At 53.1% G+C, this 26648-nt stretch overlaps 1 protein-coding gene across 2 annotated transcripts; it reads left to right on the forward strand.

The window, feature by feature from the left end:
- The first annotated feature begins 6391 nt into the window (after positions 1–6391).
- FAM114A1 (family with sequence similarity 114 member A1) lies at positions 6392–26597 on the forward strand. 2 transcript variants are annotated; one of them, XM_038752530.1, is made up of 14 exons: positions 6392–6469; positions 8226–8529; positions 10720–10807; positions 13173–13286; positions 13397–13503; positions 14107–14241; positions 14695–14847; positions 15110–15242; positions 16979–17064; positions 18155–18304; positions 19392–19531; positions 23830–23902; positions 24251–24304; positions 25143–26597. In XM_038752530.1, the coding sequence occupies exons 2-14, from the start codon at positions 8269–8271 to the stop codon at positions 25245–25247; spliced, it is 1599 nt and encodes a 532-aa protein (XP_038608458.1). In that variant the 5' UTR covers positions 6392–6469; positions 8226–8268; the 3' UTR covers positions 25248–26597. The 2 variants fall into 2 exon arrangements, with proteins under 2 accessions (XP_038608458.1, XP_038608460.1); XM_038752532.1 differs by having other exon boundaries at positions 13400–13503.
- The last annotated feature ends 51 nt before the right edge of the window (positions 26598–26648 follow it).

Genomic DNA, 26648 nt, shown 5'->3' on the forward strand with positions numbered 1-26648 from the left:
CAAGTTGGCAACATATAGAGACGGTCCCTACCCAACAGTGGGCTTGTCCCTGCTCCTCTGGACAAAGTGCCAGTCCGGGTACTTAGACTTACGTAGACTTTGAGCCCCATGTGGGACAGGGACTGTTGTCTGACCTAATTAACTTGTACCTAACCCAGCGCTTAGAACAGTGTTTGACAGATAGTAAGCTCTTAACAAATACCACACACATACAAAAAAGGGTAGTGAAGCAGGAGTGATAAGAGAGCCAACCGAGACCTCTGTTTCCTTCCTGGCCCCTGGACGAATTTTTCACTTGTTTTTTGTTTCAGTTTCCTGAAAAATGAGGATGTCGGTCCGGAACTATTTCACTGGCTTCAGAGCTGGGAGGGACTTCGAAAGGTCATCTGGTCCAGTTCCTGGGTCTGCCCCTAAGCCACCCAGGTTGGATTGTCGGTGAGGCTGTTTTCGAGATCACATGGGGTGGAGACTCTCGGATGCTGGTTCACGCTTTTGGTCAAAAAGTTTTTTAAATGCAATTTCAGTTCCATTTCCTTTGTTTGACCCCGGAGTCTCTGGAGGCCAGCTCTGCGCAGCTCTCTCTCTGAAACAGGAGGTTCTTCTACACGGCATCCCAGGGCAGGGTTGGGCTGAGCACCTGTATCAAATGGGTGGGAGAGGTTGTGCAAAAGTTGTGGCTGGGAATGTGTCTGTCATATTGTGGTATCGTACTCCCCAAAGGGCTTAGAACAGTGCTCTGCACACAGTAAGCTCTCAGTGAATGTGGTTGATGGATTGATCCTTTCCACAACTCACGTGCCCTCCTCGCCCCCACCGGAGTCTCAATTGGAAAAACGGACACCTTTAACTCTGGGGTTTCAGGAGAAAAAGAGAGGTCCAGGAAAACAAGACAAGGAGGAAAATAAAAGGCGGAAGACAAGAAAGAGAGAGCAAACAGGGCAGGGGGAGTCAGTAGGCAGAATCCGGAGCCCCGGTCAGAGAAAAAGAAAGAAAAAAGCAGAAATGGTGTGGGGGTTGGGGAATGGGTTAGCTTTGGCACTTAGAACAGCAGGGAAATGACAGGAAAGAGGAAGAGCATGGAGATCCAGAAATAAGAGGAACTGAATCACCGGAGCCCCACATTGACTGGTTTCTCCAGAGGTGCTTCTCGCAGGGAGGATTCTTTCCCTTCCCAAAGTCTGTCTCTTCCCCTTGCAGTCCCCAGGGAAGGCAGGGCCAAAGATTCTGACTCACAATCATAATAATAATAATAATGGTATTTGTTAAGCACTTACTATGAGCCAAGCACTATTCATTCATTCATTCAATTGTATTTATTGAGCGCTTACTGTGGGCAGAGCACTGTACTAAGCGCTTGGGAAGTACAAGCTCTTCTAAGCGCTGGGGTAGATACAAGGTAATGAGGTTGTCCCACGTGGGGCTCACAGTCTTAAGCCCCATTCGACAGATGAGGGAACGGAGGCACAGAGAAGTTAAGTGACTTGCCCAAGACCACACAGCAGATGAGTGGCAGAGCCGGGATTAATAATAATAATAATAATGGCATTTATTAAGTGCTTATTATGTGCAAAGCACTGTTCTAAGCGCTGGGGAGGTTACAAGGTGATCAGGTTGTCCCACATGGGGCTCACAGTCTTAATCCCCATTTTACAGATGAGGTAACTGAGGCACAGAGAAGTGAAGTGACTTGCCCAAAGTCACCCAGCTGACAATTGGCGGAGCCGGGATATGAACCCATAACCTCTGACTCCAAAGCTCGTGCTCTTTCCATTGAGCCACGCTGGATTAGAACCCATGACCTTCTGACTCACGGGCCCATGCTCTGTGTCATGCTGCTTCTCGAGGGGGTCCTGACAGAAAGAAGAGATTCTGCCTTTCTCTGTAGTCCTGACTTCCTTCTTGATGTCCAGAAATAACACTGCTGCTTAGATTAAAATAAGGGACACCCCCCTCTCTGCCCAGACCACGTTAGCAGGAGAGAAAAAACCGTTTCAAAACTAGAGTTGTATGGATTTTTTGTGCCATCTATTGAAGTTTCCTGAAATCACACTCATGAAACCCTTTCCTCCCCTCAAGTCAAACAATAATAGGGCTGTTGCCCGGAGACCCTTGTTCTGTCTGTCCATTTAGCCCTCCTCAAGGGATTCTTTGAATAAAAGGCTCAGCCAACCAGCTAATTCCCTGACTGAACTCCTTGTCTTCCCTCCCAAACCTTGCCCTCTCCCTGACTTTCCCATCTCTGTTGACGGCACTACCATCCTTCCCGTCTCACAAGCCCGCAACCTTGGTGTCATCCTTGACTCCGCTCTCTCATTCACCCCTCACATCCAAGCCGTCACCAAAACCTGCCGATCTCAGCTCAGCAACATTGCCAAGATCCGCCCTTTCCTCTCCATCCATACCGCTACCCTGCTCATTCAAGCTCTCATCCTATCCCATCTGGACTATTGCATCAGCCTTCTCTCTGATCTCCCATCCTCGTGTCTCTCTCCACTTCAATCCATACTTCATGCTGCTGCCCGGATTATCTTTGTCCAGAAATGCTCTGGGCATATTACTCCCCTCCTCAAAAATCTCCAGTGGCTACTAATCAATCTGCGCATCAGGCAGAAACTCCTCACCCTGGGCTTCAAGGCTGTCCATCCCCTCGCCCCCTCCTACCTCACCTCCCTTCTCTCCTTCTCCAGCCCAGCCCGCACCCTCCGCTCCTCCGCCGCTAATCTCCTCACCGTACCTCGTTCTCGCCTGTCCCGCCGTCGACCCCCGGCCCACGTCATCCCCCGGGCCTGGAATGCCCTCCCTCTGCCCCTCCGCCAAGCTAGCTCTCTTCCTCCCTTCAAGGCCCTGCTGAGAGCTCACCTCCTCCAAGAGGCCTTCCCAGACTGAGCCCCTTCCTTCCTCTCCCCCTCGCCCCCCTCTCCATCCCCCCTTCTTACCTCCTTCCCTTCCCCACAGCACCTGTATATATGTATATATGTTTGTACATATTTATTACTCTATTTATTTATTTATTTATTTTAGTTGTACATATCAATTCTATTTATTTTATTTTGTTAGTATGTTTGGTTTTGTTCTCTGTCTCCCCCTTTTAGACTGTAAGCCCACTGTTGGGTAGGGACTGTCTCTATATGTTGCCAATTTGTACTTCCCAAGCGCTTAGTACAGTGCTCTGCACATAGTAAGCGCTCAATAAATACGATTGATTGATTGATTGATTGATTGATTCCCTTTCATCTCCCCTCATTCAATCGCATCAATCAATCAGTGAATCAGGGGTACGCACTGAGTGTGTACTGTGTTCAGAGCACTGAACTAAGTGCTTGGAAAAGCACAGTACAGCAGAGTTGGTATCCCTGCTGACAAGGAGTTTACAGTCTACGGGGGGAGACGGACATTAAAATTAGGGATAGGAGAAATAATCTCATGAATCCATCAATCAGTGGTATTTTTTGAGTGCTTACTGTGTGAAGAGGACTGTACTAAACGTGTGGGAGAATTCAGTACAGTAAGCTCATCCTCTAGACTGTAGGGTCGTCCTCTAGACTGTAAGCTCATTGTGGGCAGGGAATGCCTCTGGCATATTCATCATCATCATCATCAGTCGTATTTATTGAGCGCTTACTGTATGCAGAGCACTGTACTAAGCGCTTGGGAAGTACAAGTTGGCAACATATAGAGACAGTCCCTACCCAACAGTGGGTTCACAGTCTAAAAGACTGTCTAAAATATTGTCACACTGTACTCTCCCAAGCGCTTAGTACGGTGCTCTGCACAGTAAAAGCTCAATAAATTTGATTGAATGGAATTGGTAGACATACTTTGTAAACTCCTTGTGAGCAGGGATAGAGTACATTTTTTAATGGTACTCTCCCAGCACTTTGTTCAGTGCTTTGCATGCAGTAAGCACCTAATAAATATCATTCCATCTGCTCCCAGGCAATCCAATAATCTTTCTCTTCTACCTGTCCCCCTCCTCCTTCCCCTTGCCCTCCTATTTCCAAAAGAGGCAGCATGAGGGCAGGCACCAACCCACTTTTCTTCAGAGGGTCGAAAATCACCCCCCGTCTAATTTCTCCAAAGGAAATTATATAAAAATCACCTCTCTAAAGGAAGTGATTCGCAAGCCCCTCAGCTTCCTTTCTTCCCCCACTCTAAGCCCCAGTCCACTTCTTAGCCAAAGGTCTCTCTCACCTGAACCTCCGTCCTGGGGTTCCCTGGTTGCCTGATCAGCTGCTGAAACCCAACCTCTGTAACCCCTGCACGCTTTTCAGTGTGCGGCAGAGAGGTGCGGTGGACGTGAAGAGCACCCTCCTGGGAATCAGAAGGACCTGGGTTCTAATCCCGGCTCCGCCCCTAGTCTGCTGTGTGACATTGGACAAGTTGCTTCATCTCCCTGGGCCTCAGTTACCCCATCTGTAAAATGGGGATTAAGAGCCCATTGTTGGGTAGGGACCGTCTCTATATGTCGCCGTTTTGTACTATCCAAGCGCTTAGTACAGTGCTCTGCACACAGTAAGTGCTCAATAAGTATGATGGAATGAATGACTGTGAGCTCTAGGTGGAACAGGGACTATGGCCAACCTGATTATCTTGTTTGTCCCCCAGCGCTTGGTACAGTGCCTGGCACGTAGTCCACCGATCCTTGCCCATCTGAGGCCCAGCCCAAATGCCACGCTGTGCCAGATCCAGACAGATGGTGTCTTGGGGAGAATGCTTCCTAATAATAATAATGGCATTTGTTAAGCGCTTACTATGTGCAAAGCACCGTTCTAAGCGCTGGGGAGGTTACAAGGTGATCAGGTTGTCCCACGTGGGGCTCACAGTCTTCATCCCCATTTTACAGATGAGGTAACTGAGGCGCCGAGAAGTTAAGTGACTTGCCCAAGGTCACACAGCAGACATGTGGTGGAGCCGGGATTCGAACTCATGACCTCTGACTCCAAAGCCCGTGCTCTTTCCACTGAGCTATGCTGCTTCCCTAATAATAATGGCATTTGTTAAGCGCTTACTATGTGCAAAGTACCATTCTAGGAGAAGCAGCGTGGCTCAGTGGAAAGAGCCCGGGCTTGGGAGTCAGAGGTCATGGGTTCAAATCCCTCCTCTGCCACTTGTCAGCTGTGTGACTTTGGGCAAGTCACTTCACTTCTCTGGGCCTCAGTTCCCTCATCTGTAAAACAGGGATGAAGACTGTGAGCTCCCCGTGGGACAACCTGATCACCTTGTAACCTCCCCAGCGCTTGGAACAGTGCTTTGCACATAGTAAGCACTTAATAAATGCCATTATTATTATTATTCTAAGCACTGGGAGAGATACAAGGTAAGCAGGTTGTCCCGCGTGGGGCTTGAAGTCTTGATCCCCATTTTACAGATGAGGTCACTGAGGCTCAGAGAAGTGAAGTGACTTGCCTAAGGTCACACAGCTGACAAGCGACAGCTCTGCATTCCAGCAAAAAAGCAGAGTGAAAACCTGTGTTCCAACAGAGCTGCTGGCAGTATTTTGTCCTCCAAGAAACTTCTGTGGAATTTAGACTTTCTGGTTGGTCTCAAAAGAAAAGACTCCCTCTTGCCTTTCTTGAGCCCCCCACCACCCTGATAAGGTTTGGACCCTCCCCATCTCCCCCGCCGTACCTCCTTCCTCCCCACAGCACCTGTATATATGTTTGTACAGATTTATTGCTCCATTTATTTTACTTGTACATATTTACTATTCTATTTATTAACTTCTAGACAGTGAGCCCGCTGCTGGGTAGGGACTGTCTTTATATGTTGTCAACTTGTAATTCCCAAGCGCTTAGTACAGTGCTCCGCACACAGTAAGCGCTCAATAAATACGATTGAATGAATGAACGATTTAATTAATTAATGATGTGTATATGGCTATAATTCTATTTATTCTGATGGCATTGACACCTGTCTACTTGTTTTGTTTTGTTGTGTGTCTCCCCCTTCTGGACTGTGAGCCCGCTGTTGGGTAGGGACCGTCTCTATATGTTGCCAACTTGTACTTCCCAAGCGCTTAGTACAGCTCTCGGCACACAGTAAGCGCTCAATAAATACGATTGAATGAACGATCGAGGCCCCGCCCACCAGTCCAGGCCCCGCCCACACCCCCTCCCGATCCTCCCAATCATCGTCCGGAGCCGCGGCCCCGCCCAGCCTAGGCCCCGCCCACCGGTCAAGTCCACGCCCGCCGATCGAGGCCCCGCCCACACCCCGCCCGGTCCACCCAATCATCGTCCGGGGACGCGGCCCCGCCCACTTGAGGGCCCCGCCCTCCGCCCGAGGCCCCGCCCACCTCCCCCCGGCCCACCCAATCAGCGTCCGGAGGCTCGGCCTCGGCCCCTCCCGGAGCCCCTCCCCCCCCCGCCCCCCCCGCCCCCCCCCGCCCCGCTCCCCGCTCCGCTCGGACTCTGCCGACGTGGCGGGGCGGGGCCGGGGCCACTCAGCGAGCCCAGACCTCCGCTCACCGGTAAGAGCCGTCCTCCTCTTCCTCCTCCTCCTCCCTGTCCCCTCTCCTCTACATCGTCCTCCTCCTCCTCCCCTCTCCATCCTCCTCCTCCTCCCTGTCCCCTCTCCTCTCCACCGTCCTCCTCCTCCTCCCTGTCCCCTCTCCTCTCCACCGTCCTCCTCCTCCCTGTCCCCTCTCCATCCTCCTCCCTGTCCCCTCTCCATCCTCCTCCCTGTCCCCTCTCCTCCATGGTCCTCCTCCTCCTCCCTGTCCCCTCTCCTCTCCACCCTCCTCCTCCCTGACCCCTCTCCTCTCCATCCTCCTCCTCCTCCCTGTCCCCTCTCCTCTCCATCCTCCTCCTCCTCCCTGTCCCCTCTCCTCTCCATCCTCCTCCTCCTCCTCCCTGTCCCCTCTCCTCTCCATCCTCCTCCTCCTCCTCCTCCCTGTCCTCTCTCCTCTCCACCCTCCTCCTCCTCTTCCCTGCCCCCTCTCCTCTCCATCTTCCTCCACCTCCCTGTCTCCTCTCCTCTCCATCCTCCTCCTCCTCCTCCTCCCTGTCCCCTCTCCTCTCCACCCTCCTCTTCCTCCTCCCTGCCCCCTCTCCTCTCCATCCTCCTCCTCCTCCACCTCCCTGTCCCCTCTCCTCTCCACCCTCCTCCTCCACCTCCCTGTCCCCTCGACTCTCCACCCTCCTCCTCCTCCTCCCTGTCCCCTCTCCTCTCCATCCTCCTCCTCCTCCTCCCTGTCCCCTCTCCTCTCCATCGTCCTCCTCCTCCTCCTCCTCCCTGTCCCCTCTCCTCTCCATCGTCCTCCTCCTCCTCCCTGTCTCCTCTCCTCTCCATCGTCCTCCTCCTCTTCCTCTTCCTCCTCCTCCTCCTCCTCCCTGTCCCCTCTCCTCTCCATCCTCCTCCAACTCCCAAGCCCAGGCTCTTTCCACTAAGTCATGCTGCTTCTCCCCACTTGGAGGGCTGGGAGAAATTCCCCACTGCCTCCCACCCCATATGACATTATTGTATTATGCTGTGGATGAAATGCCTGACCTGATCCCTAATGACATCATAGAGAAGTCTGTCCGTACCCCCAAATCTGGATCATTTCTCTGATCATTCCTGAGCAGCCCCCTTATTCCAGATCCTTTACCTCCGTTAACCTGGGTGGAATGAGGGTGGGTATTTTTCCATTTTCCGCAGCTGTCAATGCCCCTCAAGCCCCCCACCCCCTGACAACATGCCCTGGAGTCTCTTCCAAGCGCTTTGTGGAATGCTCTGCATACCATAAGCACTCAATAAAAACGACTGACTGACTGGCTGAGAGGCAGCCATGACCATATTTATTACTCTATTTATTTATTTTACTTGTACATATATATTCTATTCATTTTATTTTGTTAATATGTTTTGTTGTCTGTCTCCCCCCTCTAGACTGTGAGCCCACTGTTGGGTAGGGACCGTTTTTATATGTTGCCAAGTTGTACTTCCCAAGCACTTAGTACAGTGCTCTGCACACAGTAAGCGCTCAATAAATACGATTGAATGAATGACATGGCCCTTGGCTCTACACTCTATAGAGGCCCCTTCCCTCGCAGCCAGTGGGATTTGGGAGATCCACCGTCAACAGTGGGCAACAGAAAGAGGGCATGGCCTCCCCTGTGCCCCATCATTATTCTCCCGCACAGTGGCAGCCCTCCAGGCTTTCCGCTTGTCAGGAAGTAGGGGGAAGGGGGGCAGAGTCCCTGTTAATAGAGTTGGCTGCACCAAGGGCATTTCCTCTTCTACAGCAAGTGACTGTCCAGGAACCCTCCAGCAGCAACAGAAGTGAGGATGGCAGAGAGTGAGGACCACGCCTTGGCCCCTGGAGAAGAGCTGGGTGCCTCTGGAGGCCCAGTGGTCCACCCTGTCCCTGAGGATGTGGGCTCACGGGCGGGCCTGGGTGAAGAAGTAGCTCCTCTGCCAGAAGAGGTTGCGTCCAGCAAGCCGGACAAAGAGGAAGATACTTCAGGTGGATCGGCTGAATGCACCGACTCCGTCAGCCTCGAGACCGACCCCGTGACTGATCTGGAACTGGATCAGCAGAGTCCCCAGGTGAGTGTGAATACCGGGGCTCTTCTGAGCCTGCCGGCCACACCAGTCTGGGCTGCTGGCCCTAGGTCTGCCACAAACCCTCGGGAACCTGCTGACATTTCCAACTGCAGAGCTCCCTGAGGAAAAGGGCCCCATATTTCAATAGAGCACTGAGGAAGGTGAGTAGGATGGATGATGATGATGGCATTTATTAAGCTCTTACAATGTGCAAAGCACTGTTCTAAGCACTGGGGAGGTTACAAGGTGACCAGGTTGTCCCATGGGGGGCTCAAAGTCTTAATCCCCATTTTACAGATGAGGTAACTGAGGCCCAAAGTCACACAGCTGACAAGTGGCAGAGCCGGGATTTGAACCCATGACCGCTGACTCCAAAGCCCGGGCTCTTTCCACCGAGCCACGCTGCTTCTCTGCATCTTCTCACGCCCCAGTGGCTTGTTTCTGGCGCGTGCCACCTTGGGGTTTGAGTTAGGCTGTTGGGCGGGGGGAAAGCGGGTTTGGAAGTGCCCTCCTTGGCTCTGGGGAGAAATGGGGCTCAGCATCAGTGGCAGGTGCTTCTGCCCACCCTTGAAAATAGTTCCGAGGGCAGGAGGAGGAGCCCAGCGAGTGAGATTGAGGCGCAGGGGGTAAGGTTTTTTAATGGTATTTATTATTGTTATTATTATTATTATATTAATAAGAATGTATCAGACACTGTTCTAAGACCTGAAGTAGATACAAGTTAATCAGGTTGGACACAGACCCTGTCATTCATTCATTCATTCATTCAATCGTATTTATTGAGCGCTTACTGTGTGCAGAGCACTCTACTAAGCGCTTGGGAAGTACAAGTTGGCAACATCTAGAGATGGTCCCTACCCAACAGCGGGCTCACAGTCTAGAAGGGGGAGACAGACAACAAAACAAAACACATTAACAAAATAAAAGAAATAGAATAAATATGTACAGGTAAAATAAATGCATAAATAGAGTAATGGCCGGTAGGGGAAGGGGGAGGAATGTGGGAGAAAGCTGGGGGAGGAAGCGGGATGCGGAGGAGGGAAGGGGAGAACCTGATCACCTCGTATTCTCCCCAGAGCTTAGAGCACTGCTTTGCACATTGTAAGTGCTTAACAAATACCAAAATTATCAGTGCTTAGAACAGTGCTTTGCACATAGTAAGCGCTTAATAAATGCCATTATTATTAAAGCAGGATGGAGGAGGGAGGAATATGTTGCCAACTTGTACTGTCCCATGTGGGGCTCACAGTCTTAATCCCAATTAGAGCGTGGCTCAGTGAAGAGAGCCCAGGCTTTGGAGTCAGAGGTCATGGGTTCAAATCCCAGCTCCGCCACTTGTCAGCTGTGTGACTTTGGGTGAGTCACTTCACTTCTCCGTGCCTCAATTACCTCATCTGTAAAATCGGGATGAAGACTGTGAGCCCCCCGTGGGACAACTTCATCACCTTGTAACCTCCCCAGTGCTTAGAACGGTGCTTTGCACGTAGTAAGCGCTTAATAAATGCCATCATTATTTTATAGATGAGGGAATTGAGGCACAGAGAAGTGAAGTGACCTGCCCAAGGTCACACAGCAGACATGGGGCAGTCTGGACTAGAACCCAGGTCCTTCAGACTCCCAGGCCCAACCTGTATCTACTAAGCCATGCTGCTTTTCCCAACTCTGCCATAGAATGGATCCTGGGTCACCAAAGCACAACCCAAATCAGCAGTCAATCAATCAATCAGTGGCATTTATTGAGCGCTTAAGTAGCACTGTTCTAAGCGCTTGGGAAAGTCCAATATAATACAGTCAATAGCCACGATCCCTGCCCACAAATCATTTCACTTCTCTGGGCCTCAGTTTCCTCATCTGTAAAATCGGGATTAAGAGTAGGAGCCCCCATGTGGGACAGGTACTGTGTCCAACCTAATTAACCTGCATTCATTCATTCATCCATTCAGTCGTATTTATTGAGCACTTACTGTGTGCAGAGCACCATACTAAGCGCTTGGGAAGTACAAGTTGGCAACATATAGAGACGGTCCCTCCCCAACAGTGGGCTCACAGTCTAGAAGGGGGAGACAGACAACAAAACAAAACATGTGGACAGGTGTCAAGTCGTCAGAACAAGTAGAATTATTAGAACAGTGCTTGGAACATTATCATAATTATTATTATTAAGCTTCTAAGCAGTCCTCTGTTCCCCTGCAGGATGTGGGCTCCTCTGCTGGAGGAAGCCGTTGGATGGGCTGGGGGTCCTGGGGGAAATCTCTGCTGTCGTCGGCCTCTGCCACCGTTGGTGAGTCGGGTGCCCAGGTGGTGAGGGTTGCAGGGGAAGGGGTGTCTCGGTCATGTGGGATGAGTGAGCCCCGTGGTCCCCGGCTCTCTTCTACACTTGGATTTGCACCTTTTATTCACCTCTACCCCTCAGTACCCTCTGTAATTGATTTATTTATATTAATGTCTGTCTCCCCCTCTGGACTGCAAACTCCTTGGAGGCATGTAACATGTCTACCAACTCTGGTGTATTTTACTCTCCCAAGCTCTTAGTAAAGTGCTCAGCACATGGTAAATGTCAAATAAATACCATTGATTGATTAATCTACATCCAAACCCGGTGTTTATAAGCTCATCCAGGCTGGGCACTGGGTAAGCACTGGGGAGACTTTTGAATGAAAGAGGGATGCCTTCTGAATCGGATTTTCAGAAGACAACCTGGGCAGTTGACTGGGATAAGGACTGGAGAGGAGGGAGAGGCTTGAAGCAGGGAGGCCAGCGAGGAGGCTGACGGGGCAGCCCGGACAGAAGGTGATGGGAGCTTAGACCAGGGTGAGGGCAGTGGGGGTGGAAAGAAAGGGGAGGATCCAGGACCTGAAACGGAGGATGGAGAGGTGGACTAAGCCAGAGACACATTGAGAATGGCACCAAGGTTGCCAGTCAGTCATTCAGTCAGTCAATCATACTTACTGAGCACTTACCATGTGCAGAGCAATGTACTAAGTGCTTGGAAGAGTACAGTATAACCATATAACAGATATTTTCCCTGCCCACAGTGAACTTCCAGTCTAGAAAGGACTGTAAGGGGTAGGGAGGGTTTGGGGGTTATTGGCAGAGATGGGAGGATCGGGAGCAGCATAGGAAGGCAGAGGAGGGGCCTGGTTTTCTGGTGTCAGCTGGTCATCCACGTGGAGATGTCACTGAACTGTCCCCCACTAAGGTCCTGAGTAGTTCCCAGTGCTCAGCAAGATTTCCTGATCCATGTCTGGTGACAGACACATGAGGGAAGGTGAACAAAACTGGCCCAGGCAGGCAGGGAGTGGTGGCTGGGATGGACAGAGGTGGATTCTGAGGGCCTGCAGCCTCTGAAGGCCTGGGACGCGGAGGAGGTGGGGAGGTAGAGTGCCCTACCTCCACAGGGGGTCAAACCCAAGGGAGAAGGGGGTGCTGACGGATCGGTGGATGGTGAGACTCCAACTGCCCACCAACCTTGTACTCGGCTTCCCGGGACCAGGTAGCCGTGTGGACCTCCTGCTGTGTCCAGGGGAGGAAGGTTGGCTGCCATGGCCCCCGAGTCTCAGCCTGGCCGCCCCCGAGATGGGGGACCTCCTGTGGGAAAGACACAGGTGAGGGAGTCCAGGCCCACAAGTTGGCTAATGGGGCCAAATCTGAGCCCCTTGTCCCTGGGGTCGAGGTGGGGGCATCTGCTGGAAACCGGCCACAAGAGCCACTCGCTGGCCGGCACTGTGCCTTCCGGAAGGGGTCACTGGGAAATTGGCTCCTGTGTGCAGAGAAAAAACCGGGAGAGGGCCCCGGAATTGCTGGTTTGGCGGTCTATTCTCAGCAAGCCCAGGGCAGCCACCTCACCTTCCTGAGGCCGATGCAGCCTGAATAATAATAAAAATATTGATGGCATTTATTAAGCGCTTACTATGTGCAAAGCACTGTTCTAATCACTGCGGAGGTTACAAGGTGATCAGGTTGTCCCAAGGGGGGGCTCACAGTCTTCATCCCCATTTTACAGATGAGGGAACTGAGGCCCAGAGAAGTTAAGTGACTTGCCCAAAGTCACCCAGCTGATAATTGGCGGAGCCGGAATTTGAACCCATGACATCTGACTCCAAAGCCCGGGCTCTTTCCACTGAGCCACGCTGCTTCTCCCTGAAGGCCCCAGGGAGGGTGTGTGTATGAGCGTGCGTGTGTGTGTGTGTGTGTGTGTGTGTGTGTGTGTGTGTGTGTGTGTGTTTGCGTGTTGGGAAAAGTGTTGAAGATCCTCCTGCCTGGTGGGCCTCATGTGGGGACAGCTAATTTTCAGCCAGTGGTGGTCAAATATTGGTCAGGTCCCCGGCCTACCCCAGCCTCCCTTCAGCTTCCAGCCTCGTCTCAGCCTCCCCTAGCCTCTCTTAGCTCTCTTCAACCTCTCCCCTGTCTCCCCTTTAGCCTTGCCCAGCCTCGCCCAGCCCCCGTTTTGTCCCCCCTTCAGCCAGCCCGTGCGGGCACATCACCAAGGAGGGGACACTTAAGGGCTCCGAGGAGCTCCTCCTCTGCCCGAGCCCCAGACCAGAGGGTGAGGATGGGCCTGCTGGCTGGAGTTGAGCCTGGGCATCCTGGCAGGGCAGCCTGGGTTTTGTGGGCTGAGTGGTTTCTCGTCTGTTTGTCCCTGGCAGGCCAAGGGCTCGCAGCCGTGCAAGGCAAGGCAGGGGCAGCCCTGCGAGCGCAAGGGAGCCCTCCTGCCTCTCTGGATGGCGACCTCCCCGCCTCCTCCAACGGTGCGGCTCCAGGTAAGAGGCCCCACCGGGCCAGCTCTCCTTCCAGCCCACGTTGTCCTGCAGGTGGGAGGATGGGAGGAAGGCCAGTGTTCCCTTGCCCAGTGGACTCATTTCTTGCCCAGAAGTGCAGGTGGACCCAGGCCAGAGCACTGGCGATGCTTCGACCCCGGCTCCATCTTCAGGCCCTCGCGGGGTGCTGTCCACCCTGTCCAGCGTGGTCCAGCACACGGTCAGTACTACACCCCAGGCCATTCCTGGCCAGCACCGGCTCGACGCAGGGGTTGTGGGGTGGGATCCAGGGTTGGGAGAGGTTCCCTTCTGGGGGCTTGAAGTGGAGGCTCTGCTTGCCACTTCCTGAGGATTAGTATAGGGATGGTTTTCTTTGTCATCTGACCCTTCCCACCAGGCCCAAATCCCCTCCTGCCCACTCCCAGAGCCACACAATCCCTCCATCACTGCCAACCCTGCACCTGCTCCGCAATCCCACTCCTTCTTCCTCCTCTCTCCAATCCTGAAAAGGCTCCGCAAACCCCTCCTATCAGCCTGACCTGGTTATGCCCCCCCAAAACACGGAGGGGGTCAAGGAGTGTAAGTCATGATGGTAATTATGGTAACCAGCTGCTGGGGAGGTTGGGTTACATTTCCTGTCTGGGCACCCACGACTCTGGGCTAGGCAAGAATCCCCCCAAAGCCCTAGTGGGGTTGTTTGGATGGGAACGGGAGGAGGGTACCCTCCAGTTGGGTGGTAGGAAAGCCCAGGTGGGGGTCCCTTAACTCTGGGCCCGACCCCCAAGAGCGGGAAGCTTGACCTCACTGGATGCTCTCCCAACAGGGCAAGAGTGTCCTGAGCGGGGGCCTGGATGCCTTGGAGTTCATCGGCAAGAAAACCATGAACGTCCTTGCGGAGAGCGACCCAGGCTTCCGGCGGACCAAGATCCTGATGGAGCGGACCGTCTCCCTCTCCCAGGTGGGACCAGTTGCCCTGACTTTGCCCCTTGGCCCGTGCAGGGATGGTCCTGTCCCTGCCCACCTTAGTGTGGCTCCTGACCCCCACCTCAGAGCCCAGGGCACCCCTACCTGCCCACTTCCCCCTCCACTGCCTGCTCTTGGGAGAGGGGCAGCATGGAAGGGAAGAACGAGGGTGAGGCGGGGCCCAGCTCAGGGCAGAGCCAGGAACGGGCCCAGTCCTGGATCTGAGAGTGCCATGGAGCTGGAACGAGAAGCCCGCTCAAGTGTCACCATCCTGGCAGAGTTGGAGACCTGGGGCCTGGCCACCTCTCTCTGCCCATGTGGCTCCAGACCAGAGCCCACGGTGCCAGCCAGCACATGCCCCCCGGCCTTATCGGTGTCCCGTGAGCCTAGCTGGGGGCCGGCCAAACGCAGTGACCGTAGTCCCGGCCCCGGTGCTCTGTGCCCGCAGCTCCTCCGAGAAGCCAAGGAGAAGGAGAAGCAGAGGCTGGCCCAGCAGCTCCCGGCTGACAGGCCTGCACCCTACGGGCTGCTCTTCGACGAGTACCAAGGTCTCTCCCACCTGGAAGCCCTGGAGATCCTGTCCAGTGAGAGCGAAGTCAAGGTGGGTGGCCTTGGCTCCGCCGGAGTGGGGCCGCGGGGCTGGAGGAGAGTGTGATGAGTTCCAGTCCAGGAAATTTACCCCGGCATGCTTGGCTTTTGGGACTGTCCCCTGACCAGGTCACCGCCTGGAAGTGGGTCACCTGCTGCTGCCGGAGTTCCCCTTGGCTCACCTCTGTGGGTTAGAGGAGGAGAGGCGAAGGCAGCGGGGACAAGGCAATCGTTATAGCCTAACAGGCATATGGGGGACACATTTCTCTCCGTAGGTGCAGTCATTTTTAACAGCCCTTGATGGAGAGAAGCTGGAAGCCTTGAAAGCTGATTTAATTTCCATTAAAGAGATCTTTTCTCTGGAGGAGCCCGAGAATGCAGATGCGGAAGGGACCCAAGAGACAGAAGGTAGAAAGAAGCGCTGATGGATTTTTTTTTTGTGCACCTAAATTAGTTTTAAACTGCCTGAACATGTTGATGTTTCACTCAGAAAGTGATTTAGATTTAAAGCTTTAGTGGTGGGGGGTGAGAGGGTTTCTAGGGTCTGGAATGGGAAGGGCAGGAGATGGAGAGGAGCTTGGCAGGGTGGGATTGCCAACAGCTGGTGGGGGGCCACATAGAGCTTCTCTCTGGGCTCATGAATGTTAATGGGGGGTGGTCATCTCTTAAGGTGTGATAATAATAATAATAATAATGGTATTGTTAAGTGCTTACTACATGCCAAGCATTGTTCTAAGCACTGGGGTAGATATGAGGTTATCAGGTTGTCCCTTGTGGGGCTCACAGTCTTAATCCCTATTTTACAAATAAGGTAACTGAAGGCACAGAGCAATTAAGTGACTTGCCCAAAGTCACACAGCTGACAAGTGCTGGTGCCGGAATTAGAACCCACGACCTCTGACTCCCAAGCCCGTGCTTCTCAGCGTGAGATGACCTGGGCCTCTCTAGATTCACTCAATAGTATTTATTTAGCATTTAGTGTGTGCATAGCGCTGTACTAAGAGCTTGATGGCATCGTCATCATCAGTGGTATTAACTGAGTGCTTACTGTGTGCAGAGAACTGTAGTAAGCCCTTGGGAAAGTACAGTACAACAGAGTTTGGTGGTCACGTTAATTGCTCACAGCGAATTTAAATGGAGCATAGAGCAGGATATGAGCCAGAGCAGCGTAGGGCCCAGCCAGGAAGAGTCACCAGAAGCAACTGGCAAAAAAGGAGGGGGGCACCAGCAAGGACTGTTACCTAAAGTAGGTGTTGGAGTGCCCTCCTGGGCCCAGGGCATGCTTATTTATCTAACACCAAGAGGCCCCCGTGAAGCGCTCGAGCTTTTATTCTTGTCAGCTCCATGACGGCTCTGCCGCCGTAAACCCTGGGTGGAGCAGGAGGCCCAGGTGGGGCAGAGCTGACCACTGTGTCACGGGAAAGGTCAAACAGCTTTTAGATGGCGTCACCTTGTCCGCTCTTTGGACCTGCTGGAGGAAATGAATCATTCCTCCTGGTCACTGCTCCCAAGATGGGGAGGGCAGCCTTGGCCTGCCCGGGTGGGGGGGGGCCTGGGATACATCCCCACTAGGGGAAGTTCCTTCTGGGTGCCATATCCCTATCTCCAGGGTGAAGTGGGCATGGAGAAGGCACGGGAAGTAGTGGGGTGAGCTGGTTTTGCCCTCTTGACTCCCAGGCAAGGCTGGTTCAGATGGTTCGGGCACATGGCTTGGGGGTTGGCAGAAAAAGGGCTCTGAGGATGGACTTCTGTGCAGTGCTGGGTGTGACTCTGTAAGGGTAGCCCTACTCTGCCTCAGGGCAGCAAATGTCTGAATCAGCCCCCCTATCTGGGGTCCCAACCCCGCCCTACTGGCCCAGGGTTCCCTCCCAGAGGGCACAGCCTGTAGCAGTCTGGCACAGAGATGGAACGAGGGAGAGTTTGGCTGAGGCGGGGCAGGTGGCACTCAAGGTGGGCTATGGAGATAGCGATCGGAAAGCGAGATGCGGCGAGTGGGGTGGGGGGCAGAGTGCAGATTTACGGGAGGTGAGGAGGGCAGGCTGGTGAGTGGGGGTGCACGGAGCAGGAGGGTCAGGGCCCCGGGGCTGTGGGGCTGAGCCCAGGGAGAGGGACTCCTGGCTGACTGTCGCTGCCTCCCCACCCAGGAGAGAGCGGGGAAGCGTTCGTGAGCAGGATCACCGAGCTGCTGTTTGAGCTTCATGTTGCTGCCACGCCTGACAGACTCAACAAGGTGAAGGCTCCCAGGGCGGGCCCTCCGGGTCGGGGCTGACTCCGGGTCCCCAAATCTGGTCCCGGCAGATCCAGACAGCTCTGGCCCCTGCAGAGCCTCAGGTCGGCCCAAATTTCTGAAGATGAAATCGCTGCGGAGGTCTTAGTTCTCATTTTCCCAAAGGCCCCTGTAGCCCCAAAATACTCCTGTGAATTGATTCAACCCTCTGTCCCAGGATGGGGAGAGTGAGCCAGCTGGGCCCTCACCCTGCAAGGTGGGTGAGATTTTTTTTATGGTATTTGTTAAGCGCTCACTCTGGGTCAAGCACTGAACTGAACTTTTAGACTGTGAGCCCACTGTTGGGTGGGGACTGTCTCTATATGTTACCAACTTGTACTTCCCAAGTGCTTAGTACAGTGCTCTGCACACAGTAAGCGCTCAATAAATACGATTGATTGATTGAACTAAGTGCTGGGATAGACACAGGATAGTCAGGGTGGACACAGTCCCTGTACAATATGTAAGTCTGAAGGAGGGGGATTTAATCCCCATTTCAGGGCTGGAGTAAACTGAGGCCCAGAGAAGTTAAGTGACTTGTCCAAGGTCACACAGCAGATAAGCAACCTGATCATCCTGTATCCCCCCCAGCACTTAGAACAGTGCTTCAGGCATAGTAAACGCTTAACAAATGTCATCATTATTATTATTATTATTATTATTATTATTATTATTATTAGAACCCAGTCCCTCTGACTCCCTCTGACTTTCACTAGGCAACACTGCTTCTCAATTCAAGACATTTCTCTTGGAACTTCTGGGGCCCAGCTGCCCCTATGACTTCCTCCTCTCCCCGCCCCACCTCCTTTACCCGTAACCACCCCCTCTGCCCATCCCGTGAGAAGTTGGGAACTTCCCAGTCGGTTAATACGTCAGTCGTATTTATTGAGTGCTTACTGTGCGCAGAGCACTGTACTAAGCGCTGGGAAGAGTACAAAATAACAATATAACAGACACATTCCCTGCCCACATCAAGCTTACAGTCTAAAGTGGGGTACGACCAAATTGCCCTCCCTTTGGGCACAGAAAGAACTTCCATGAGGGGGTTTTGCAGGCTCGGAAGAAAGCGTACGATTGGGTGGAGGAGGCCCGCGCCCTCTCCTCAGCCACCGCCACAGACCAGCCCGTGGAGACCAACGTGGAGGCCGAGCAGGACAGAGAACAGCAAGAGGAGGCCCCGCCAAAGAAAGCCAAGACAGTGGAGGTAAACGGCGAGAATTGCCCAGTATGCCGCGTGACCAGCTCTATTAGTAATTTTGGGATTTGTTTAACACTTACTACACGACGAGCTCTGTACTAAGCGCGGGGGCAGGTACAAGCTAATTGGATCCCATAGCGGGATCACAATCAAAGTAAGAGGGAGAACAGGTATTGAATTGCCACTTTGCAGGTGTGTGAACTGAGACACAGAAAATTAAGTGACCTGCCCAAGGTCACACAGCGGACAAGTGGTGGAGCGCCTCACCATCGGCTTTAAAGCACTTAATTACCTTCCTTAATTACCCTCCTACCTCACCTCGCTGCTTTCCTACTACAACCCAGCCTGCATACTTCATTCCTCTAATACTAACCTTCTCACTGTGCCTCAATCTCAACTGTCTCATCACCGACCTCTCGCCCACATCCTACCTGTGGCCTGGAACGCCCTCCCTCCTCATATCAGACAGATAATTACTCTCCCCAACTTCAAAGCCTTATTGAAGGCCTATCTCCTCCAAGAAGCCCTCCCTGACTAAACCCTCCTTTCTTCTTCTCCCACTCCCTTCTGCGTCACCCTGACTTGCTCCCTTCGCTTATCCTCCCTCCCAGCCCCACAGCACATATGTATATATCTGTAATTTCTTGATTTACGTATGTATATTACTGTCCATCTCCCCCTTTAGACTGTGAGCTCATTGTGGGCAGGGAATGTGTCTGTTTGTTCTACGGTACTCTCCCAGGCGCTTTGTACAGTGTTTTGCACATGGTAAGCACTCAATAAATAGGATTGAATGAATGAATGAAAGTTGTCCAGGAGGGGCTCCAGGGGCTGGAAGGGGTCAGGGAGAGGATGGAATGGATGACGTGGGTGGAGCACAAGGAGAAATGAGATGTATTTTCTGAGTAGTCATCAGCCATTCTCCTTGGTGAGTTCTAGACTTTTCCAAGACCCACGTCCCCGTCTGTGTGGAGTCAGGGTCAGTTCCTCCAGCGATGTTGGGTGACTCAGTTTCGGGCCTTCGGCTAAACAGCCCGTGGGCTCTTTCGGGTGGAGCTGCGTGATTCCCATGGACCTTGGTCATCCCAAACAGGAAGTGTACATGCTGTCTATCGAAAGCCTGGCTGAAGTCACCGCGCGCTGCATCGAGCAGCTCCACAAAGTGGCCGAGTTAATCCTTCATGGGCAGGAGGAGGAAAAGTCAGCCCAGGAGCAGGCCAAAGTCCTGACCAAGTACGTATCATTTCTACGGCTTTGCTTGAAGCTCCGTTCTTGCACCTCAAACCTCCTCCCGCCCTCACCAGCTAGGACTCACCGATGCTCCTCTGAAGCAACCCTGAGTCGAGAATTAGGCAAAAACTCCTCACATCAGGCAAAAACTCCTCACCCTGGGCTTCAAGGCTCTCCATCACCTTACTCCCTCCTACCTCACCTCTCTTCTCTCCTTCTCCAGCCCAGCCCACACCCTCCGCTCCTCTGCCACCGCTAATCTCCTCACCGTGCCTCGTTCTCGCCTGTCCCGCCATCGACCCCCGGCCCACGTCATCCCCCTGGCCCGGAATGCCCTCCCTCTGCACATCCGCCAAGCTAGCTCTCTTCCTCCCTTCAAAGTCCTATTGAGAGCTCACCTCCTCCAGGAGGCCTTCCCACACTGAGCCCCTTCCTTCCTCCCCCTCCCCATCCCCCTGCCTTACCTCCTTCCCCTCCCCACAGCACCTGTATATATGTTTGTACGTATTTATTATTCTATTTACTTATTTATTTTATTTGTACACATTTATTCTATTTATTTTATTTTGTTAATATGTTTTGTTTTGTTGTCTGTCTCCCCCTTCTAGACTGTGAGCCCGCTGTTGGGTAGGGACCGTCTCTATATGTTGCCAACTTGGACTTCCCAAGTGCTTAGTACAGTGCTCTGCACACAGTAAGCGCTCAATAAATACGATTGAATGAATGAATGAATGAGAATTAGGGTCAGCCGGCTGAGCCTGGCTCCGAGGCCAAAGGAGAGATGAATGGTTCCAAGCTGGCAGAAGCCACGGGAAAAATGGAATCCTTAAGGTTGCATGTGCTTTAGTTCTGTTTGTTATAGCTTTAATTCTATTTGTTCTGGCGATTTTGACACCTGTCTACATGTTTTGTTTTGTTGTCTGTCTCCCCCTTCTAGACTGTGAGCCCGTTGTTGGGTAGGGACCGTCTCTATATATTATCGACTTGTACTTCCCAAGCGCTTAGTAATAATTATAATAATAATAATGATGGCATTTGTTAAGTGCTTACTATGTGCAAAGCACTGTTCTAAGCACTGGGGGGGGAATACAAGGTGTTCAGGTTGTCCCGCATGGGGCTCACAGTCATCATCCCCATTTTGCAGATGAGGTAACTGAGGCACCGAGGAGTTAAGTGACTTGCCCAAGTTCACACAGCAGACATGTGGTGGAGCAGGGATTCGAACCCATGACCTCTGACTCCAAAGCCTGGGCTCTTTCTACTGAGCCACGCTGCTCCTCTTATTGAGCCATGCTGCTCCTCTTAGTACAGTGCTCTGCACACAGTAAGTGCTCAATAAATATGATTGAATGAATGAATGAATGTGCGATAGCTTAAAGAGCACTACCTGCTCAATCCAAGTCCCGCCATATGGCTTTTTAAAATTAAATCAGATTAGGCACTTACTAAGTGCCAAGCACTGTTCTAAGCACTGGAGTAGATACAAGCTAATCAGGTAGGACACATTCTGTATCCCAAATAGGGCTCACAATCCTAGTCCTTATTTTACAGAAGAGGTAACTGAGGCACAGAAGTTAAGTGACTTGCCCAAGGTCACACAGCAGGCAAGTGGCAGAGCCGGGACTAGAACCCAGGTCCTTTTGACTCCAATAATAATAATAATAATAATGATGGTATTTGTTAAGCGCTTACTATGTGCAAAGCACTGTTCTAAGCTCTGGGGAAGATACAAGGTTATCAGGTTGTCCCACATGGGGCTCACAGTCTTAGTCCCCATTTTACAGATGAGGGAACTGAGGCCCAGAGAAGTTGTGACTTGCCTAAAGTCACACAGCTGACAAGTGGCAGAGCTGGGATTCGAACCCGTGACCTCTGACTCCAAAGCCCATGATCTGTCCACTAGGCCCGAGCTGTATCCAATAGGTCACACTGCTTCTTGGACTTGGGTCTTTGAGGGAGAAATCTTGACTCCTGTTCTCCCAGGGACTAAGGGCCCATCTACCCACCTTTCCCCACCCCTGGATGTGTGGAGGATAAAGAGCGCTTCACTAAGGGGCAGTTTAGGTGGTCCCAGCAATGTTTGTGCAGTACCAGGCAGCCACACAGCAATGCTCCTTGATGGTGTGAGAGTGCTACTGCTCTCCCTAAACATGTGACTTCCAGTGGCGGGCGACCGTGGCTCAGTGGAAAGAGCCCGGGCTTTGGAGTCAGAGGTCACGGGTTCGAATCTCAGCTCCGCCACATGTCTGCTGTGTGACCTTGGGCAAGTCACTTAACTTCTCTGAGCCTCACTTATCTCATCTATAAAATGGGGATTAAGACTGTGAGCCCCACGTGGGACAACTTGATCACCTTGTATCCCCCGACCCAGCGCTTAGAACAGTGCTCTGCACATAGTAAGTGCTTAACAAATGCCATCATTATTATTATTATTATTATTACCAGATATCATATCACGGGGAACGTGGCCTGGGCAGGTCAGGGGCGCTCGCTGGTGACTCCCAACACCCAGAGGCAGAGCAGCGTGGGGGTCTACTGGCAATAGAAGCAGTGTGGCTTAGTGGAAAGAGCAAAGGCTTGGGAGTCAGAGGTCATGGGTTCTAATCCTGACTCCGCCACTTAGCTGTGTGACTTTGGGCAAGTCACTTCACTTCTCTGGGCCTCAGTTACCTCATCTGGAAAATGGGGATTAAAACTGTGAGCCCCACGTGGGACAACCTGATCACCTTGTATCTACCCCAGTGCTTGGCACATAGTAAGTGCTTAACAAATGCCATCGTTATTATTATATTATTATTATTATTACTATAATGAAATGGCTGCAGTGCCCACCATCTGGGACCTGGCCTTCCCCAAGGGTTAGCCTGTGGAGGAGGTGCCCCTGGGAAGGGAATGGAGTGAAATTCTCCCTCCCTCTCTCTGTGTGTCTAATAGTATTTGTTAATTATGTGTCAAGCACTGTTCTAAGTGCTGGGGTAGAGACAAGTTAATCAAGTTAGTCCCTCTCCTACATGGGACTCACAGTCTTATCCCCATTTTACGGTGAGGTCACTGAGGCCCAGAGAAGTGAAGTGACCTGTGTAAGATCACACAGCAGACAAGTGGCAGAGGTGGGATCAGTAATCAGGTCCTTCTGATTCCCAGGCCCGGGCTCTATCCACTAGACCATGCTGCATCTCAGCTCTTCTGATTTGTTCTGGTCAGGCTGGGCCTGAGGGCTCTGCTCAGCTCTTTCCACCTCCTGGAGAATTTCAGGGGAAGGAATGGGCCTGGCACTTTCCCCTTGCATCCATTTGGGGCTCCTTGGCTCCATAGAGTGGTTTAGAACCCAAATCCCTCTCTGCTGCTGGGGTTGCCAGAGCTGGGATGGGGAGCTGGAAGGGTGGGAGCGGGGACTCCCTGGGACACTCCAGGCCCATTGAGACACACTCTACATTTGGACTTTTGTTCTGGAAGGGCCATTGTTAACAAGTTGGTGTGTTTTTCTGTGGAAGCTTTGCAGCATAGAGAAATGGGAGTCAACTGGGAGTCATGTTTATAATCAATGGTGTTTATTGAGCACTTACAATGTGCTGAGCACTGAACTGAGTGCTTGGGAGAGTGCAGACACATGCCCTGCCCGTAACGAATTTACAGTCCAGAAGACATAGGGAAAACCAGGAGAGAGAGAGAGACCCACAGGCCGTTTGCCAAGCCCATTGAGCCTTCCTCTTTGTTCAACGTCTTTTCTGGCTGCAGGAACTGGAACCCTGAGGAATTAGCCATTTGAAGAGAGATCTGAGCATATTCCCAGATCCCACGCCACCAGGACCACGGGAACCCATGGGGACGGGAGGTTGGCAGGTTGAAGTCAAATGAAAGTAAACACTCCATCCCCCTGCTTGAACACCCAGAATCCAACCCTGAAGGAAGCTTTTAAGCCAGAAATACCGGCTCTTCCCGGGTGGCTTCAGGAACGAGAGGCTGGCACTGGGTCGCTGGATGGAAAGTTAGGGATGGAGAGGCGGAAGTTGAAGGATGGCTCATCCCTAATTGTGAGGGTGGGTGTCCTGGTGGGCAATCAATCAGTTAATGGTATCTGTCGAAGGCTTACTGTGTGCGGAGCACTGTGCTAAGCACTTGGGAGAGTATAAATAGGAACGATCCCTGCCCACAAGGAGCTTACAGTCTACAGGCTCCTCCAAGCAGCCTGGTGCTGGAGTTGGCAACAGAGTTCTGGGCTGGATGAACCCTGCCCACCCTACAATCCCCAGGGGGACCTTCGACCAGGAGGTGATGATTCCTTCTTTCTCCGAATCCAGGTTAACCAGTGCCATGTGCAAGGAAGTGTCTTCTTTGTCGAAGAAGTTTTCTGATTGTTTAACGGCGGCTGGGGTAAGGTGATGGTGTTCACTGACCGCAGACCTACTTCTGTGATGGAGGGGGGGGGAGGCTGGTTGGGGGTGGGGGAAAGGAGGAAGAGGGAGGGAGAGATGCGTGAGTGTTGTGCATTTATTTTTTAACCCCCAAGAAACGCTGTTTTCTAAAGTTTAGAATACTTAACTGATCAAGCAGAGATTCAAGCAAAGCAGGAGCGTTCTCCTGCTACTGGGATGTGCTGAAGGGCTTTGGGGTGGCCAGAGACCTGGGTCCCGCTCTGCCTTCCTGTGGGCCCACGGGGTCCGGGAATGAACCCAACAAGGCCCCCGGTACGGCCCCCAGCCCTGCCCTTTCACTCCACAGAGCGGCCAGAAGGCAGAGGCCCTGAACCCAGCAGTCACTGGAGTATGGCTGGAGGTAAGTGGGTTCGGAGAGGGTTGAAAGCGGCAGGGTCAGAAGAGTCCCGCTGCCACACAGAGGTCGGGGAGGGGGCTCTGGGGTCTGGGGCGGCCTCACCCCTGCTCCCTGAGACACAAGCACTGGCTGGACCTTCCCTGGAGACTGGGAATGTCTTTCCTGGTCCCTAAGGGGCTCAGCAATGGGGGCAGGAGAGCCCAAGGGGGAGGAGGGTTCAGCTCAGCTTTCCCCTCCTGCTGACCCCCATGGGCAGCAGTTTGGCTGGCAGCGGTGAACGGACGGTAGGTGGGATTAAGGGTGTAGAAATGAAAGTATGGGAGAGCAGGTGTATGTGGTTGTATTTATCCAAAAGTTGTGTGAGAGTGGGTACAGGAGATGACTGGAAGTGTGGGTCTGTGTGAATGCGTGTGTGCGGTGTGTGTGTGCCCGTGTGCAATTGGGTGAGTGATGCTACTACTAATTCCGTTGCGCTGTACTTTCCCAAGCGCTTAGTACAGTGCTCTGCGCCTACTAAGTGCTCAATTAATGCCGCTGTTGGATTGACTGATGCTTTGCGAGGGACGATGAATGAGTGATGGCGGATGACAGTGTGCGACTGTGTGTGATGGCGTGTGAATGATGGTGTGTGAGATGCTGTGTGACAGGTGCTAGTGTGTGTGTAGCAGTGGGCAAGTGTTGTGATGATGTGCTAGTGTGTGCGCGAGGGATGGTGTGTGTTGAGTATGTGGGTGAGTGTTTGAGTGACAGTGTGTGTGTGTGGTTGGTTGGTTGTGGTAGCTGTGCTATCAGTGCTAAGAGAAAGCCCCCCTATCTCACCCCCCTTTTCCCTGGGACCCAGGGCTGCAACAGCACCGCCTACATCCAGGACGCTTTCCAGCTGCTGCTTCCCGTGCTGCAGACCTCTCACATCCAGACAAGCGGCCTCCGAGCACAGCAGCCATGATGGCCGTCCGGACGGACCCCTCCTCGCCGGCGGCCGGGTACTCGGTTCATGCGGGGCTGCCGGTCTTCGCCCCGGCAGATGGCCATCACCCCACCCGGCCCCGGCCGGAAATGACTGTCCGACTGTGGCCAGACTCCCCGAGGCCAGCGATGACCTGCTCGTGGGCCTTCCCTGCACCCCAGAGCCTTCCGCAGAGTGAGGGGAAGGGCCCCCCATCTGCCCACGCCCTGCATCACCTCCTTCCCCGGCCTGGTCCCGGGCTGAGCCACCGCCACTGCCGGCTGGCCGCTCAGGCCAGTCCCCCCACCGCCCGGGCCCAGCCCTCTGGCCCCGGCCCCTGTTCTGGGCTCTTGCAGTGAAGCACATTGTCCGTTCTGCCCACAGGGACTGGGCAGGGGGCCACTGCAGCAGGCCAGTGATTCACTTAGCCCATTTGTCCCTGGGCTAAGTCAAGGCCCTGCAGTAGCTGTCAGTGCACTAGGGGGTGGATGTAGTGCCCGCAGTGATGGGCAGTACCCCGGAGAGCAGTACCACCCTCTGGTAGTGTGAAAGGGTTCCTGTTCCTCTGGGGGCAAAACCCCTTAGACCCTTGGGAGAGCTTTCAACTCCCGAAGTGATGAACCAACTTCATTCGTGGTCAGTTGTGCGGTGGGACAGGAAGACCCAGAAGCAATCAGTTGCCAAACGAATCCCTCAGAAGCCCCAAGCATAGAACCAGGATCCTTTCCCACACCGGGGCCGCCGGCACAGAGGCAAAAACCCAGCAGCTCATCGCCGGTGAGAAAGGACCGAGCGGCTCTTCTGCAGGACAGAGCCCCCCTTCAAACCACTTTCTCCTGAAACTTCAGCCCCAAGCTCAGCTGACCTAGCCTGGTATGTCATCACCGTGCTGGTGGCCGGCCTCCCCGGAGCCCAGAGAAGCCACACAGGGAAGATCCTGCCGACGGGAGCCCCCCTGAAAGGTCTCCCCTCTCAGACCACCCAGGGCAGTGCCCTCTCAGACTGCCTAGGGCTGGGCCTGTGACAGGGCTGTCTGGTGGAGATCCAGCATCTGACCAACAGTTTTCAGGACTGATGAGAAAGGACACAAGGTGGTCCTCTGGAGTAGGAAAAGGGTTAATGCCCCCTGAAACCTCCAGCCCAAAGGCCCCGGCCAACCCAGACTTGGGACCGTGAGTGTAAGCTCCTTGTGGGCCGCGGACATGTCCCTTTTTTCTGTTGAATTTTCCCAAGTGCCTAGTATAGTGTGTGGGTGCTAATAAATGCCATTACTACCTTTACTTCTCTCTGCCAAGGGGCAGTTGGGGAAAAACCCACCAGAAGGCCTGAGGCGTTTCTGACTTCAGTCAGTCATTCATTCATTCAATCGTATTTATTGAGTGCTTACTGCGTGCAGAGCAC

This window comes from Tachyglossus aculeatus, chromosome 10, assembly GCF_015852505.1.
Source record: "Tachyglossus aculeatus isolate mTacAcu1 chromosome 10, mTacAcu1.pri, whole genome shotgun sequence".
Classification (NCBI taxonomy): domain Eukaryota; kingdom Metazoa; phylum Chordata; class Mammalia; order Monotremata; family Tachyglossidae; genus Tachyglossus; species Tachyglossus aculeatus.

Excerpts from the sequence above, each read along its gene's own strand:
- FAM114A1 (XM_038752530.1), top strand. The coding sequence starts at position 8,269 with ATGGCAGAGAGTGAGGACCACGCCTTGGCCCCTGGAGAAGAGCTGGGT. Across the intron at positions 15,243-16,978 it reads AGGGACCCAAGAGACAGAAG|GAGAGAGCGGGGAAGCGTTC; the intron begins GTAGAAAGAAGC and ends CTCCCCACCCAG. Across the intron at positions 19,532-23,829 it reads CAGGCCAAAGTCCTGACCAA|GTTAACCAGTGCCATGTGCA; the intron begins GTACGTATCATT and ends CTCCGAATCCAG.